At 41.0% G+C, this 12,965-nt stretch overlaps 1 protein-coding gene across 3 annotated transcripts in view; it reads left to right on the plus strand.

Moving 5' to 3' along the window:
- The window catches only part of DENND2B (DENN domain containing 2B), a 1,017,138-nt gene that overhangs the window by 694,034 nt on the left and 310,139 nt on the right, over nt 1-12,965 (plus strand). For all 3 annotated transcript variants that reach the window (XM_086955999.1, XM_086955998.1, XM_086956000.1), the window contains one exon: nt 7,378-7,526. In XM_086955999.1, coding sequence (XP_086812125.1) covers nt 7,378-7,526 — 149 coding nt within the window. The remainder of the gene's footprint in view (nt 1-7,377; nt 7,527-12,965) is intronic.

Here is a 12,965-nt window from a genome sequence, read left to right on the forward strand (position 1 = left end):
TACTGCAAATTTTAGAATTCTATGTATTTTTTAGCTCAGTTTCATTGCTTTGTGGCCAGCATTCAGGGAATGCCGGAAGTCTAGTTGGGATAGGGCATACTTTCTGATGAGACCCTGTCTGGAAAACTAAGGTGATGATATGCATTATGGTGATCTGAGTTTGATGAGAGGAAATTGTATTGGTAGTAGATGAGGGCATTGTGGAGGCCATAAGGGACCAAAAGTTTGGTGATTGCTTCTTGTAACTGCCAGATGATCTCATGAATGTGCCTGCAGTGTTATCTGCTCTGTACTGGTAATGGTGAGTTAGTGTCTGCACCTCTGCGGCAGGGTCAGTCCTGATTCATTCATTCATTCCTGTTCCCTTTGACTGACGCTGGTCTGATCCATTGAGACCTAGCTCTATTGATTGACTATAGATGTGACTCTATGGCACTGTGAATATTGCTTTGAATTTCCAGGTTAATTGATTGTTTTGTTCCTCTACCTGTAACTTTATTTATTCCCTAAAATTAGAAACTGGTCGGTCTTGATGGCACCCTTCAACACTTTGTCCTGAAGATGGTTTTGCAGACTTTCTAGCCTTAAAAGACTGAAACGTTGATGACGCATCCCCTCTGAACAGTATTTGAACAACCATAATTTGAAAGGACATTCATCTCTGAAGGAATTATGGTTTAAGAGATATGTATTGGTTGGGTAGATTTACCCGTTACCTATGGTCGCCATTCAATGAATTGTGATTAATATCCAGTGATTATTTTGGATGACGGTTGTGCTTTTATGACCCTTCACCCTTGACCCTTCACGATCATTCAGTTATATACAAATGTGTGTTCATTATATATATTGTTCATTATATATATTGTGTTGAATAATCTTCTATATTGTATTTTTTTTTTGAAGATCTACTTGGAGTACCCTTTATTAAACTGATTCCTTCACTGAAGTTATTTTAAGATTGTTAGTGGTTAGATTCATTTGATAACTATCACATAGGTTGATTTAAAAAGTTTCCAAAACTTCAATGAAAAAAATGCTCCTTCAGGAGCTTCTTGTTTGATTGCTTTAAGTCTTTACCCAGTTTCCTGGGGATTATTGGGTAGCCCTGTTGTATTCAATGAGATGGTGTTGCTGCACAATCCTTTACGGTTTACCCTCTGGGATATATATCTGAAGAGTAAATGTGGGTTATTTCGATAATTATTAGTTATGGTGGTAGGTGATTTCAGGCAAATCAGAAATCATCTTTTATCTGTGTGCGACTAGCTCGGTGAGTTGTAACAATATGCTATTTGGCGTCTTCCACTAAAAAGGAGTCATTAGAATTTTTACTGTGGAAGGTAAAAGTTGATGAAAAAATAGATCTGCATCGTCCAGCACTCCTTTTACACAATTCATTCTGCTGGGTTGCTTTTTTGTTTTTTATTAAATATGCATGCGACTCTCTGCCCACCACTGCAATGGCTATTTGTGACGTGTGCATTAAAGAATCTGTGTTTATGTGAAAATCATTCAAGAAGACGATCGAAACAAGAGAGTCTCCTATAATGCAAGTGAGAATAGAAGGCTTGCTGCAGCCAGGGCACAGCCATGCTGAATGTTGGTTGCAGTTTGTTTGCTTCCGGGCAGAACATTTGAGAGCTGGAAGCATCACGTGCAGTCTTTTGGGTTATAGGAGGGTTTCTTCACTTGAGAAAGGGGTGTAACACTGGTCCCTGAATCTCTTGCTGCGTAGTGGCCCACCCTTCATTTACAGCCATTTTGCCTAATGCCTAGTAAATCTGTATGGTACGGGAGTCTCAGGGACCCCTCACCACGTTCTACCAAGAGATCCCATCACTTTGTGTTTCGCTACTGACTTGAGGGGTGACTCAGAGGTGGTCCATAGAGTATATGAGAGGAGCAAGGTTTCAAACATAGTGTTTGGGGGATCAGTGGGGAGATGATTTAATGATTGTAGCTCTGCATAGGCCATGATGGCCTCAGGCTTTTTTCTTCAAGTCGTTTCTCTGTATTTCCAATCAACATGAGCACAGAAATCATTGGTGATTGTGGTATTCCATTACCTCATGCTCTCTGGAATTTCCCTATGTCACTCAGTAGAGTGTTAGGTCTTTAGAATGTTTTCCTTTGACTGTGATCTGTTGCTGAGCTTGTTATGATGAAGACATCTCTTTGCAGCTGTGGTTGTTTAAGCTGTCCTTCTTATCAATAAATCCTGCTTGAACCTACTTATTGTGTAGCCCTCATTACTACACAATTATTGGCGACGTCGGGAGCAGTGATTCTATTGAAGGCAGCGTTCACTCGCTTACTCTTCTTCCTATTTTGACTAATATCGGATTTTGGCTACTAGAAGAACGTTTTTTTTTCCCTGCTTATCTACTGAGAGGATTCTCCGTCTTCTGGACAGATCGTGGACTATCATTTATACCTGTCTGATCCTTAAACGTGAGCCTGCTCAAACGTGAGTCATTTCTACTTATATTTCATTCGCTTCTCTGTGCCTTTACTTTTCGACCGCATCATCGAGCGGTGTCATCCTAATTTGACAAGTAAAGACCCTGCACAGTTTATGCGAAGTGTTTATCTACAATTTAAAGACTTTTCTCGAGCGTCGCTCGAGCGTCTTTCAGCTCCATATTTTTATTTAAAAAAACTCACCTCGAGCGCTCCGCCTCTCGAGCGCCTTGCAGTTCGTTTGCTTTGCGAACTCACGAGGCGTCCCATGAGCGTTCTTCACCCTGCTTCATCGCCATTGTTTGTCTGGAGTTTCTCATCAGACGCGTCTCTGCGCACGTCATCGCGTATTGTTGACGTCCTCGGCGGCCATCTTGATTAAGTCTGAAGCATTTTCTTCGTGTTTTCCTTGCTCTCCTATTTCTACAGCGTTTTCAGTGTTCCTTTTCACAAAACAACGCTTATTAAATAACGCTTATGGTCAAAGACTTCAACAACAATTAAAGAGAGGAAAACGAATTTTTTTTTCTGGTTTTTTTTTTTTTTTTGGAAATTTTAAAAGCTTTTAACGCTATTACTCTAACACATCAATATTTGAGAATTCTGATCTCCAATTCAGCAAATCTTCTACTACGGTGATTTGCACACCAACTATATTAATTTCTCTATTTTTAGGTCTTCATGTCCAATTAATTGCATTTTATGATTCAGATTTTCTTCTTGCACTAATTTATATCTACAAATGTCTAACATTGCTGCACCACCTCATTTTCTTCAAATTGCGGGCGATCCTCCTATTGAATGGGATCTCTGGTTTCCCATGTTTATTGCCTATGTGGATGTTTTGGAAAAAGAGGATTGTTCCGCAAAAAGGAAACTTGCACTTCTAAGACATTGCCTTGGTGGAGCAGGAATAAAAGAATTTGATAATTTACCACCTTTGGAAGATGCTGGTGATATGGATGTGTTTAATAAAGCTTCAAAGCAAATGAAAATCCGTTTTGGTAGACGGATAAATACTGTGATGGAAAGGTTTAAATTTTATTCTCGTGAACAGAAACAGGATGAAACAATAGAGGACTACGTGGCAGCTTTACGCTCTCTTGCTTGCACTTGCTCTTTCGAAACCATATCATATGAGCAAGTTCTCAGAGACCAAATCATGATGAAAACCAAAAGTAAAAAGATCCAAGAAAGACTTTGGTTAGGTACTGAGACTACCCTTGCTGCAGTTGTAAACATAGCTAAGGGTATAGAACACTCTGAAATTTTTGTATCTGAGATAAGAGGGAAAAATTTAAAAACTAATGTTCCAGATGTTGAAGTTGCCATTGTTAAATCCTCTCCGAATACTTTTAATCCTAAGCCTGCATTTAAGAAAGAATATGTTAAGAATTTTAATGATAATAAGAGTTTTACCAAGAAAGGTACAGTTGTTTGCTATAGATGCGGTAGCACTAACCATGTTGGCAACTACAAGGGTTGTCCTGCATGGGATAAAGTATGCATCAAATGTAAGAAGAAAGGACACTTCGGTAATGTATGTAGATCTGGTCAAAGGATTAACTATATTTCTCCTGAAGAAGAAGAAGTTTTGAATAGTCTAAATTGTATACTTTCTGTTGATGAATGTATTCAGAATAATTTTCCTTCCTGTACAATCCTCGTGGACGACAAACCTATTGACATTTTTGTCGATTCATGTGCTTGGTACACGATCATTGGCAAGGATATTTTTGAAAAATGTTGGCACAATAGGGAACTCTTAAGTCCAGATATATATCCTGGTGGTTACACAGGACGCAGGATTGCATTGGAGGGTTTCTTTTGGGCTAAATTATTTTTCAAAAACTGGGATGTCAGAGTTAAGGTTTATGTTGCCACTAAGGGCGTTTCTTTACTTGGTTGGCCTCATCAACGTGCCTTAGGTATCAAGTTGGACCCAAATTCTGTTCCACCTGTTTATGTTGAAGAGCCCCGTTATGAAAAACATGTTACTGACTCGCTAGTCAATTTAACTTTGAATACCTCTATTAACCCAGATTTCACTAAGAGTGTACTCGAGAAATTTCCCGAGATTTTTAACGACAAACTTGGGAAATACATTGATTTCAAGCACAAAATTGTTCTTAATGATAATGCTGTTCCTGTCAGACACAGGGTAAGAAATGTCCCTTTAGCTTACAGATCCAAATTGAAGGAAATCCTAGATGATTTGTGGTTGTTTAAGCTGTCCTTCTTATCAATAAATCCTGCTTGAACCTACTTATTGTGTAGCCCTCATTACTACAGTGATGAGCTCTGTCTGTGGAATATTGAACTGCAATAGGCTTTTGTAGGACATTGTATCCCCCTAGAGCGAAGATCTTCAATTTGAAGAAGGGCTGCTTTTCCTATTGACTTTCGGAGCAAAAGGAGCGCTGCCCAGGCCAAGACAGATCACTGGGGAGAAGGTTGATTGTTATCGTATTTTTGTTTTTGTTGTTTTGCTGTATTTTAACGTTGATTGTTTTTTCTCTCGTAATATGACAGCTTTGTAACTGTTTTTGTGGGACAGGCAAAGGTGTTTGGGTTTAAAGCAAATTTAGTTGACATAGCAGAACGGCCTTCTTGAAACTGAAAGCAAATATTTATTCAAAAAAAGCTATTTTGTGTTTCTGGGAATGAAACAGAATATCACACATTAAGTTCAGTTTCTGGAGAACAGAAGCGTGTTGTTGTTTAAAAGTACAACCCGTTTATGCCCACCTCAGTGGGCCAGGACGCACCTGCAGTGCCATGTTGTTTTTAATGTGCCTGTGGCTGAGAATCTAAGTGTATTCATCCCTGTGAGCTAACCCATTGCCCAAATCTAACAGAGTAGCATGCTATCCATCCACGGAAAAGAGCAGGTGAAAAAGCACTATATTATATACCTCTCCGCATTTGAGTCTCCAGGGTGGGCGAGAGCGAAGGGTTGTGGAGGGTGATTCCATCGAAATCAATGAAGATAAAAATAATATTTGTGGAGGATAAGGGAGGTTTTCAGGGTAGGTGCTTCCACTGAACTCTATGGGAGGCACTTCCCTTCTTTGGAGGGTAAAGGCAAGCAGGGGAGTGGCTTGGTCAGTAAGATTGGGGGGGTGGGGGGGTGAACTTCAGACTTTCCAACAATCAGTGTGGCATATAATGTGTTACATTATACGACAAGCAGGGTGCATGAAAGGGGTCTAAGGGGCAGTGGAAAGGAAGAGGAATTCTGATTGGCAGGAGTAATGAAAGAGTAAACACAATATTTTGTTTTTTTATATAGCAACATTTTTGAGGATTTTCAAACCAGAGAGGGAGAGCGTGTGTGTGCATTTTTGTCTGTGTGTATGTAAAACTTACTGATGAAATCTGATTGACATCTCATCATAACTGACCCAACTATTTATCAGAAAATACATTTATTAGGGGGCTGTAACATCCCAAACTCCCCTTTTCCCCCTTGAAGCTACGCGCCTGAAGACCAGTCAATGGACAAATGACAGTGAACTTAATCATAGGATATGTACAGGATATGTACAGGGCACTTCGGGGGTACGCGTCCTCCCACTTTTTTCACAGAGTGAACGCTGTCCACCCTGCTAAGAATTTGGGTCCCACTGAATAATGCGCTGAACTCGTCCCGGTGTAATTTCCAAACACGGACACTTTCAGCAGCGCCTGCACAGTGTCTGGTTTCCTTCTGCAACAAGCAACAACGTGCAGGCGCGGACGGGGCTTTCTAATTTAATACTCCTGCTGGGCCTATAACAAAGGCCGAATTTGAGGGGTTAACAGGCCTCCTTTTGTTCGAGTCTCTTGGCTGGGAGCAGTCTAGAGCCTCACACCTAGATGCAAATGAAGCAGAGGGAAAACAAAGGCTCACTCTTTGTAAGTACTTCACACATACTTAAGAGAGGCAGCTTTTCACTTTGTTCAGTCCCTGTTTAGGAGATATGCATGCACTGTAAGAATGTCAGATGTGTTGGTCTTTCCCAGTATTTACACAAAGCAAATGGCATTATATATAGAGCTTACTTCCCCTAAGTAGGCGTTGAAATAATTTAAGTACCACAATTTTTTTGTTGTATAGCCCTACTCATCCCAATGCAGTGTCAGAGCGCTTTACATCAACACGTGCATGTTACATGCACAATAAATGATATACGTTTGTAAATGAATGTACAGGATGTGTTACATAAAACTGGGGGATTGCAAGGTGTAGAAGTCACATATAATCTTCCATAGCTCACTGTGCTATTATCCTCGCAATGCACTCAAACGTACACATGATAGACCTGCTAAACATATATGTGAGGGCTTTAGATCTGATGTGACTTTCTGTGATGCCACTTCCTGTAAAGTCGTGGATCGTGATGCCACTTTCTATGATGTCACATCATGTGATGCCATGTGTGATGTCATGCGCCGTGATGTTGCATGCCGTCATGTCATGCACTGTGATGTCACTTGCATACTGCCTAACTAGGTTAGTCTCCCCACTTATTTTTTTAGGACTTGTGCCCTGGATATGAAATGCAGTAGCAGTGCAAACTGTGGCGCTTTCTTATTTGGCGCCACCGTGTTGATGCTGACGTTTCAGCATCCTTGTTAAAAGTGCTGAGGTATGGGTTAGCTTCGAATTATGTAACATGATTGAATGCGGGCAGAAAAACACTCCACGTTGTAAAATGACCCCGATCCAAAACGGACCAGCTGAAAACACTCAATGACAAGTCTTGAGAAATGTTATGAGTATACACAACACCATGGCCAGATCTGTGCCTCAGACTGATCCTGCTGCAGACGGTAAAATAACTCATGTGAACGCAGAACTGGATGTGAGTTGGACTCCATGTCTGCGTATTTTTTTGTAGTAATCTTGCTTCTCTTTCAACATTGTTTCAGGAGATTCTACGAAGGAGAATCCTTACGAGGATGTAGATCTAAAAGGTCGACACCCAGGTCGAAAATCGCGGCTGTTAACTGAGAATTCGCGAGATTCCTTGCACAAGATGTGGACTCCGCAGGACAGGAAGTACACGACCCCTCCCCAGGTACCACAGCACTAATGCATGTTTTTTTCATTTCGAAAGGTATGCATGCGTTCCATGAAGTATTTTTCTCCCAAGCCTACTAAAGAGTTTCTGCATGGATTATTTATTATAGCAATAATGCAGGAATCAAAAATCAATGACAGAGCTGGACTGGAAAGTTTTCAGTCTGCCAAACTAGTGAATCTCAATCGCTGCTTCATAGATGGAACCTTTTCATGTGAGGGCTCATTCTGAGAGCTCCCAGTGATACTGGTTGGAGTTTATGTATGGAAGATACCTGGTATGCTGCACGTTTTGGGCCGTCTTTGTAGCTGGATGGACAGGAAGGTTTGATGCTTTTTGCCAGGGTGAATTTGGCTTCCAGGCCAGAACTGATTGCAAGTTTCCAGGTTTCAAATGTTGACTCCAGCTGCTCAAAAGCTTCCAACATCTCTGAGTGAGTCTGGGGGAAATTTATACAGAAACACTCATTCTTGTCTGTTATTCTACCCAGAGTTACTTATGAATGCCCAACTCAAGGGGGTGAGGAATATGAGGCCAACACTTGTACGAATTGTGACTGCTCCAATAGTGGCGAGAGAGGGCTGCAGCCTTAAGTACATAAACAAATAGAATCCAATCTCTTAGACTGTGGGTGTATCCTCCGCAGTGGGGCACACCTTTCTTGTTTTTAGGTCCCCTCACACACCAACAGGCTCTTGGTGTCATGCTTCATCATCGGGGTCATCGTACCCCTCTACGGGGTACGGTGTGCTGCGACCTACGGATATGCGGTAGCACTTGATAGACTATGTGTGGTGTTGGTGAGGTTTTTTTTTATATGTGTGAGTGTGTTGTGGGGTTTGGGAATTAGTGAAAGTTAAAAAGGACCTGGCTCTTGGGGTGACTAAAAATTATTTAATAAGCCCCCGGGCTGGTACTGTTAAAATATGGGTGGGAGGTTGTTACGCTGGTAATGTGCGTTACCTCCTTTTGGGGTGCGTCAACATGTTTCGGTGCTAGAAGCACCTTCTTCAGGACGGGGTGCACAAATCCCCACCTTACTCACGTTTCTCTAACCAATACTAGAATTTTCTAATAAAAGTGAGGAAAAAGTTACAGTGCAGGTAAAAACAATGTACCTAGCAAAAAAGAACGTAATCTGTTGATCAACCTGTAAAGGAAAGAAGACAAAAACATTTTTCTGGTAGTCTACCTCTCCATATCCATGGGTAAAATGTCCAGTGGTTACAGGTGATATACTATAACTGTATCTCAGTGCTTATCGTGGGATTAACATTTTTTTTGAAAAAGAACACACACTAGACATACTGACACATAACATAGAATACACACTTGATAAAGAAAATTTAGTTCAGGTGTTTTTAAATTATTTTCTGGCCGTTACACCATTGTTGGTCAACAGGAAAAGACAAAGTTGTGTTGTGTCCCTGTAAAGGGAAGAGGAAAAATATCATGCCATTACATATTCACAACATACTGTTTTGGTGTTGAAGACAATGCCTCATGAGTCACGCGTCAGGATCTGGTGTGCTAACTAGCACCTGTTTAGGAAAAGAAAGGCATATTCAGGTCCCAGTTTTACTTACAGTAACGTAGTGGAGACACTGCTCGCGGTCCTCGGACCTTACTACTCACGATTTCTACGAGGAAATACCTCCTGATCGATCCCTTCATGGCTCCGATGGTAATGCCAGAAGTTTTCTAGTAGTCGGGGTTTTATACCTTTTCCCGGGTAAACTTAATTACATAATTGGCTAACTGAGGTTTCCTTATGGCCATATAAGGTCTTTGTCAGTTTTCACTCGTGTTCGCCTTACGTAAGCGTCTTCTTTCTGCGCATGCTCCTGTGTGTGCGTTGTTCCTCAATGTTGCGCATGCGCGGTCACTGTTTCAGCGTCTTTTATTAGCGTCAAATTATGCGGCGGTCTTTCTTTAGCGTAGGTCTATTTGAGGTGTCTCTGTTGTTTGACAAGCGCTTGCGCTCTTCTGTACGTACATTATTTCTTAAGGTGGTTTATTCGGGGCAATGTAATTGTTATCGTTTTTTTATATAGGCATTGTGAAAGGTTTTTTTTTTAAATATCTGCCTAATTTGATGCCTTAAGTACTACAGAGAGTGGCAGTGACAGAAGCATGCTATAAAAGTGTGGACTGTTGGGATGGTTTCTTTAACTTACACTGTCCAATTTATTCCACCATGCCAGAATGTTGCAGCGGCAATGTATGGGTCGGGACAATTTCACAGTATCTTTGGAGAAGTGTGGCTCAATGATTAGAGCGGCAGACCCTGATGCAGAGGTCTAGCCCGGGACCAGGGTTCAATTCCCCGCCTCGGCGGGTCTTGGGCTCAAAATTCCACGGACCTGATAATTCTCGCCTCGGTGCCTATTCCAATCATGGAGTCCCACTCTGCAACTCTGGGCAATAGCTTGCTTAATCCCCACAACGGCCCCCACAACGCTAAGGATGCCTGGCCTCCACCTTGGGGGTGCCCAGGAGTGGACGCCTCACAGGGAAAGCCAGGATGGGTTCCACAGCGGTATTCGTACAAGCGCCTTGAGACCCTTGCGGGTGAGTAGTGCGCTATACAAGTATCAATTTTTATCTTTGTGCAGTGACATAACGTGGTTAGCACCATCGGGGTAGTGATATCCCAGGCTCCTTGCTCCTATGACATTGCCTGACATTTGGCACATTGACATAAGAATAAGTGACCTCACTCAGTGTTCACCCTGACACACTCACGTGTGTGGTTATTGTGGTTCGGTGACAGCGGTTTCGACTAGTACAGAGCAGTTCCGCAATGCAATAATACTGACAGATGTGCACTGCCACACATAGCCTTTCTTCTGTTATTCATGACTTAAGTTGTTGTCATACATCAGATATTCCAGGCATAAGGCGCATGTACTCATTGAGGACCATTTATACCTGGATATCAGGATTGTTACATGCATAGTAAAAAAAGAAGGCATTGAAGCTCATTCACAAAACTATTTATGAGTAAGGGAACTAGTACTAACGGAGTACTCTTTTACGTACTCTTACATGCCTTTGTGAATTGACACTAAAACATCAAACTTTCAATTGTGAAAGTGCACTGATGGCATAATTCTTTCTATTTGCTCTAACTGTACGTGTATGGACCCTGAATATTCCCACTTTATTAATATTTTAGATGATTTGAGGCTAACAAAGGCATGAAAGAGGCAGTAAAAGAGTACATCTGGAATACTAATTTACAGACTCTAAAATGCCTTTGTAGGCCCTAATCTATACATTTTTATTCTAAATTGTGCTCAGTGCCTCTGTATGTACAATCTTTGCGTAAGTCCTAGTTGTACAGTTATATGTGCGACAGCCCCGCACACACGGCATGAGTTAGGGCAAGAAATATGGTGTAGTTTGGTCATTGCCACTTAAAAGTGTTATGACTCCGATGAATGAGGGATTCTCCTATTCACAGGAGATCAGGAGGCCTGTTAATCTGCAGTGTGTTAAGAGCTCAGTGGTTGATGGAACTCTGGTCCCTTGTTCACATAAATTGCATTTAAGGACCTAAAATACAGTTTGTGGCATAACTGGTAGTTGTGTCTCTCAATCATAATCATGCTTTGCTTTATTTCTGGATGACTTTCCTGGCTGTTGTGTCCAACCATAACAGACCCCATTGTGCGAGGAATTAAAAACTGCCAAACACCTTGTTTAAGAAATAGGAAAAAAGTCAAAAATGTACATGTCTACAGCAAATAATTCCAAGTGTGCCAAAGCACCTTCCGTACAGATGGGCTGAGAAGGCAAATAGCCATATGTTTGACAATGTCCAGCAGAATATAAGTTTGCAAAGGTGAATGGGTCCACATATTAAAATATTGAAAGACAGTTGTACTCATTGATTGCTTAATCTTGATTTCAGGGATTGGGCTTTTGTCCTTCCTGAGTGTCTGCACATACTATAGTCACTGGTTATTCATGGTGCTTCCTGGAATTGGAGTTTTTGTGCTCTTAGGTGCTCATAGGTGACTCTATAGAGTACCTTTGATATATACCACTCTAAAGGATGGAAAGAATTTGTATGTATGATTGTGTCAATGATCACATTTTCTACAAACAAAATCATGTTTCTGTGTAGTGACGGCACAACACAATTCTTAGAGCAAGTCCTTGTGCCTCACATATTACTCAGCACCTCCCATATAGGCCATAGCACAAACAAAACCCACTTCAACCTTTTCAGAATCCTAATTGAAAGGATACCAAGTATAATGGATAAATTGAAGCACTTCCCCACCTCATCAGTGGTAAGAAGTGCTATGTAAATGCTATAATAGAAAAAGTAGACGTTACCTATGCCTTAAGTAGCACAGAAAAACAACCAATAGACGCATAACAAGTTGTGTCCTGTATTAAGCAATGTAGCATATTCAAATATTGTCACTAATTAATGGAACAGCATAGGTACTGTCGCCAGATAAAACAGCTAGTGGAAAAAAGGAAGCATTGAACAAGTTAATATCAAATACAGGCAGGTTGCCACAGCTTGTACTTACATGCAAAAGCAAGAACAGAACAACACACTTCAACAAAGTCAGTAGATAAGCCTAGCCATACTCCAGCGTAACAAACTGGTCATTCTTTGATTAAATTGACGTAAATACCCTTCCTCTCTTTCAATTCTGCATTCAAATTTCCTCCTAATCAAATGATGGATTCGCTGAAGAATTTGTTAAAGTATGCTTAATCAACTACTCTTAATTGTTCTAAAAATGATTAAAGGCATTCAAGAAAGCCTGCACTGCACAAAGTGTCAGGCTGTGTAAGAGTGTTAAGTCATCACAATATATTAAATGTCATTATGAGTTGCAAATATAATTGAGACTTACAATGCCAACATTGCCATTCCATGCAAACTGTAAGGGAAAGAGGACAGTACAGAGGGGGCTTCCCCTTCCTTACAATTCACAAGACCAGGCTTTGTTATTGCTCATATAATGTAATTGTCAATCAAAACATTACTGACCACATTGGGAGCTCTTTATGTGGGTCACCTTCTGCTGTGTGAATGACATCTGTGGGGATGGAAGCCAAATATGGATCCATGGATCACTGCTTGCTGTTCTTTTCACAGTGTGTCACTATTTTGCCCTTTCTGCCTCTCTTCATTTATGGACTAGAGGTAGCAATAATGGTAGCTTTCATATGTGAATGCTGGGATGGACGTCTGCTGTACATTTCAGGCCCTCTTGTCTATCTTTCCATCCCGAGTCAAGAAATGGCAGAAGGAATTCAGATTCATGGATATTGATTGCAAGGATTATGTACATTATTGGGTCCAGCCTTTTTGTGCTGTACTAGAACAATATACCTGGATTTCTAAGGATAAGACTCGATCAACATCTGGCCCAAAAAATGTTTGGGACTTAATTTAAACCTGGA

This window comes from Lissotriton vulgaris, chromosome 2_1, assembly GCF_964263255.1.
Source record: "Lissotriton vulgaris chromosome 2_1, aLisVul1.2, whole genome shotgun sequence".
NCBI lineage: Eukaryota > Metazoa > Chordata > Amphibia > Caudata > Salamandridae > Lissotriton > Lissotriton vulgaris.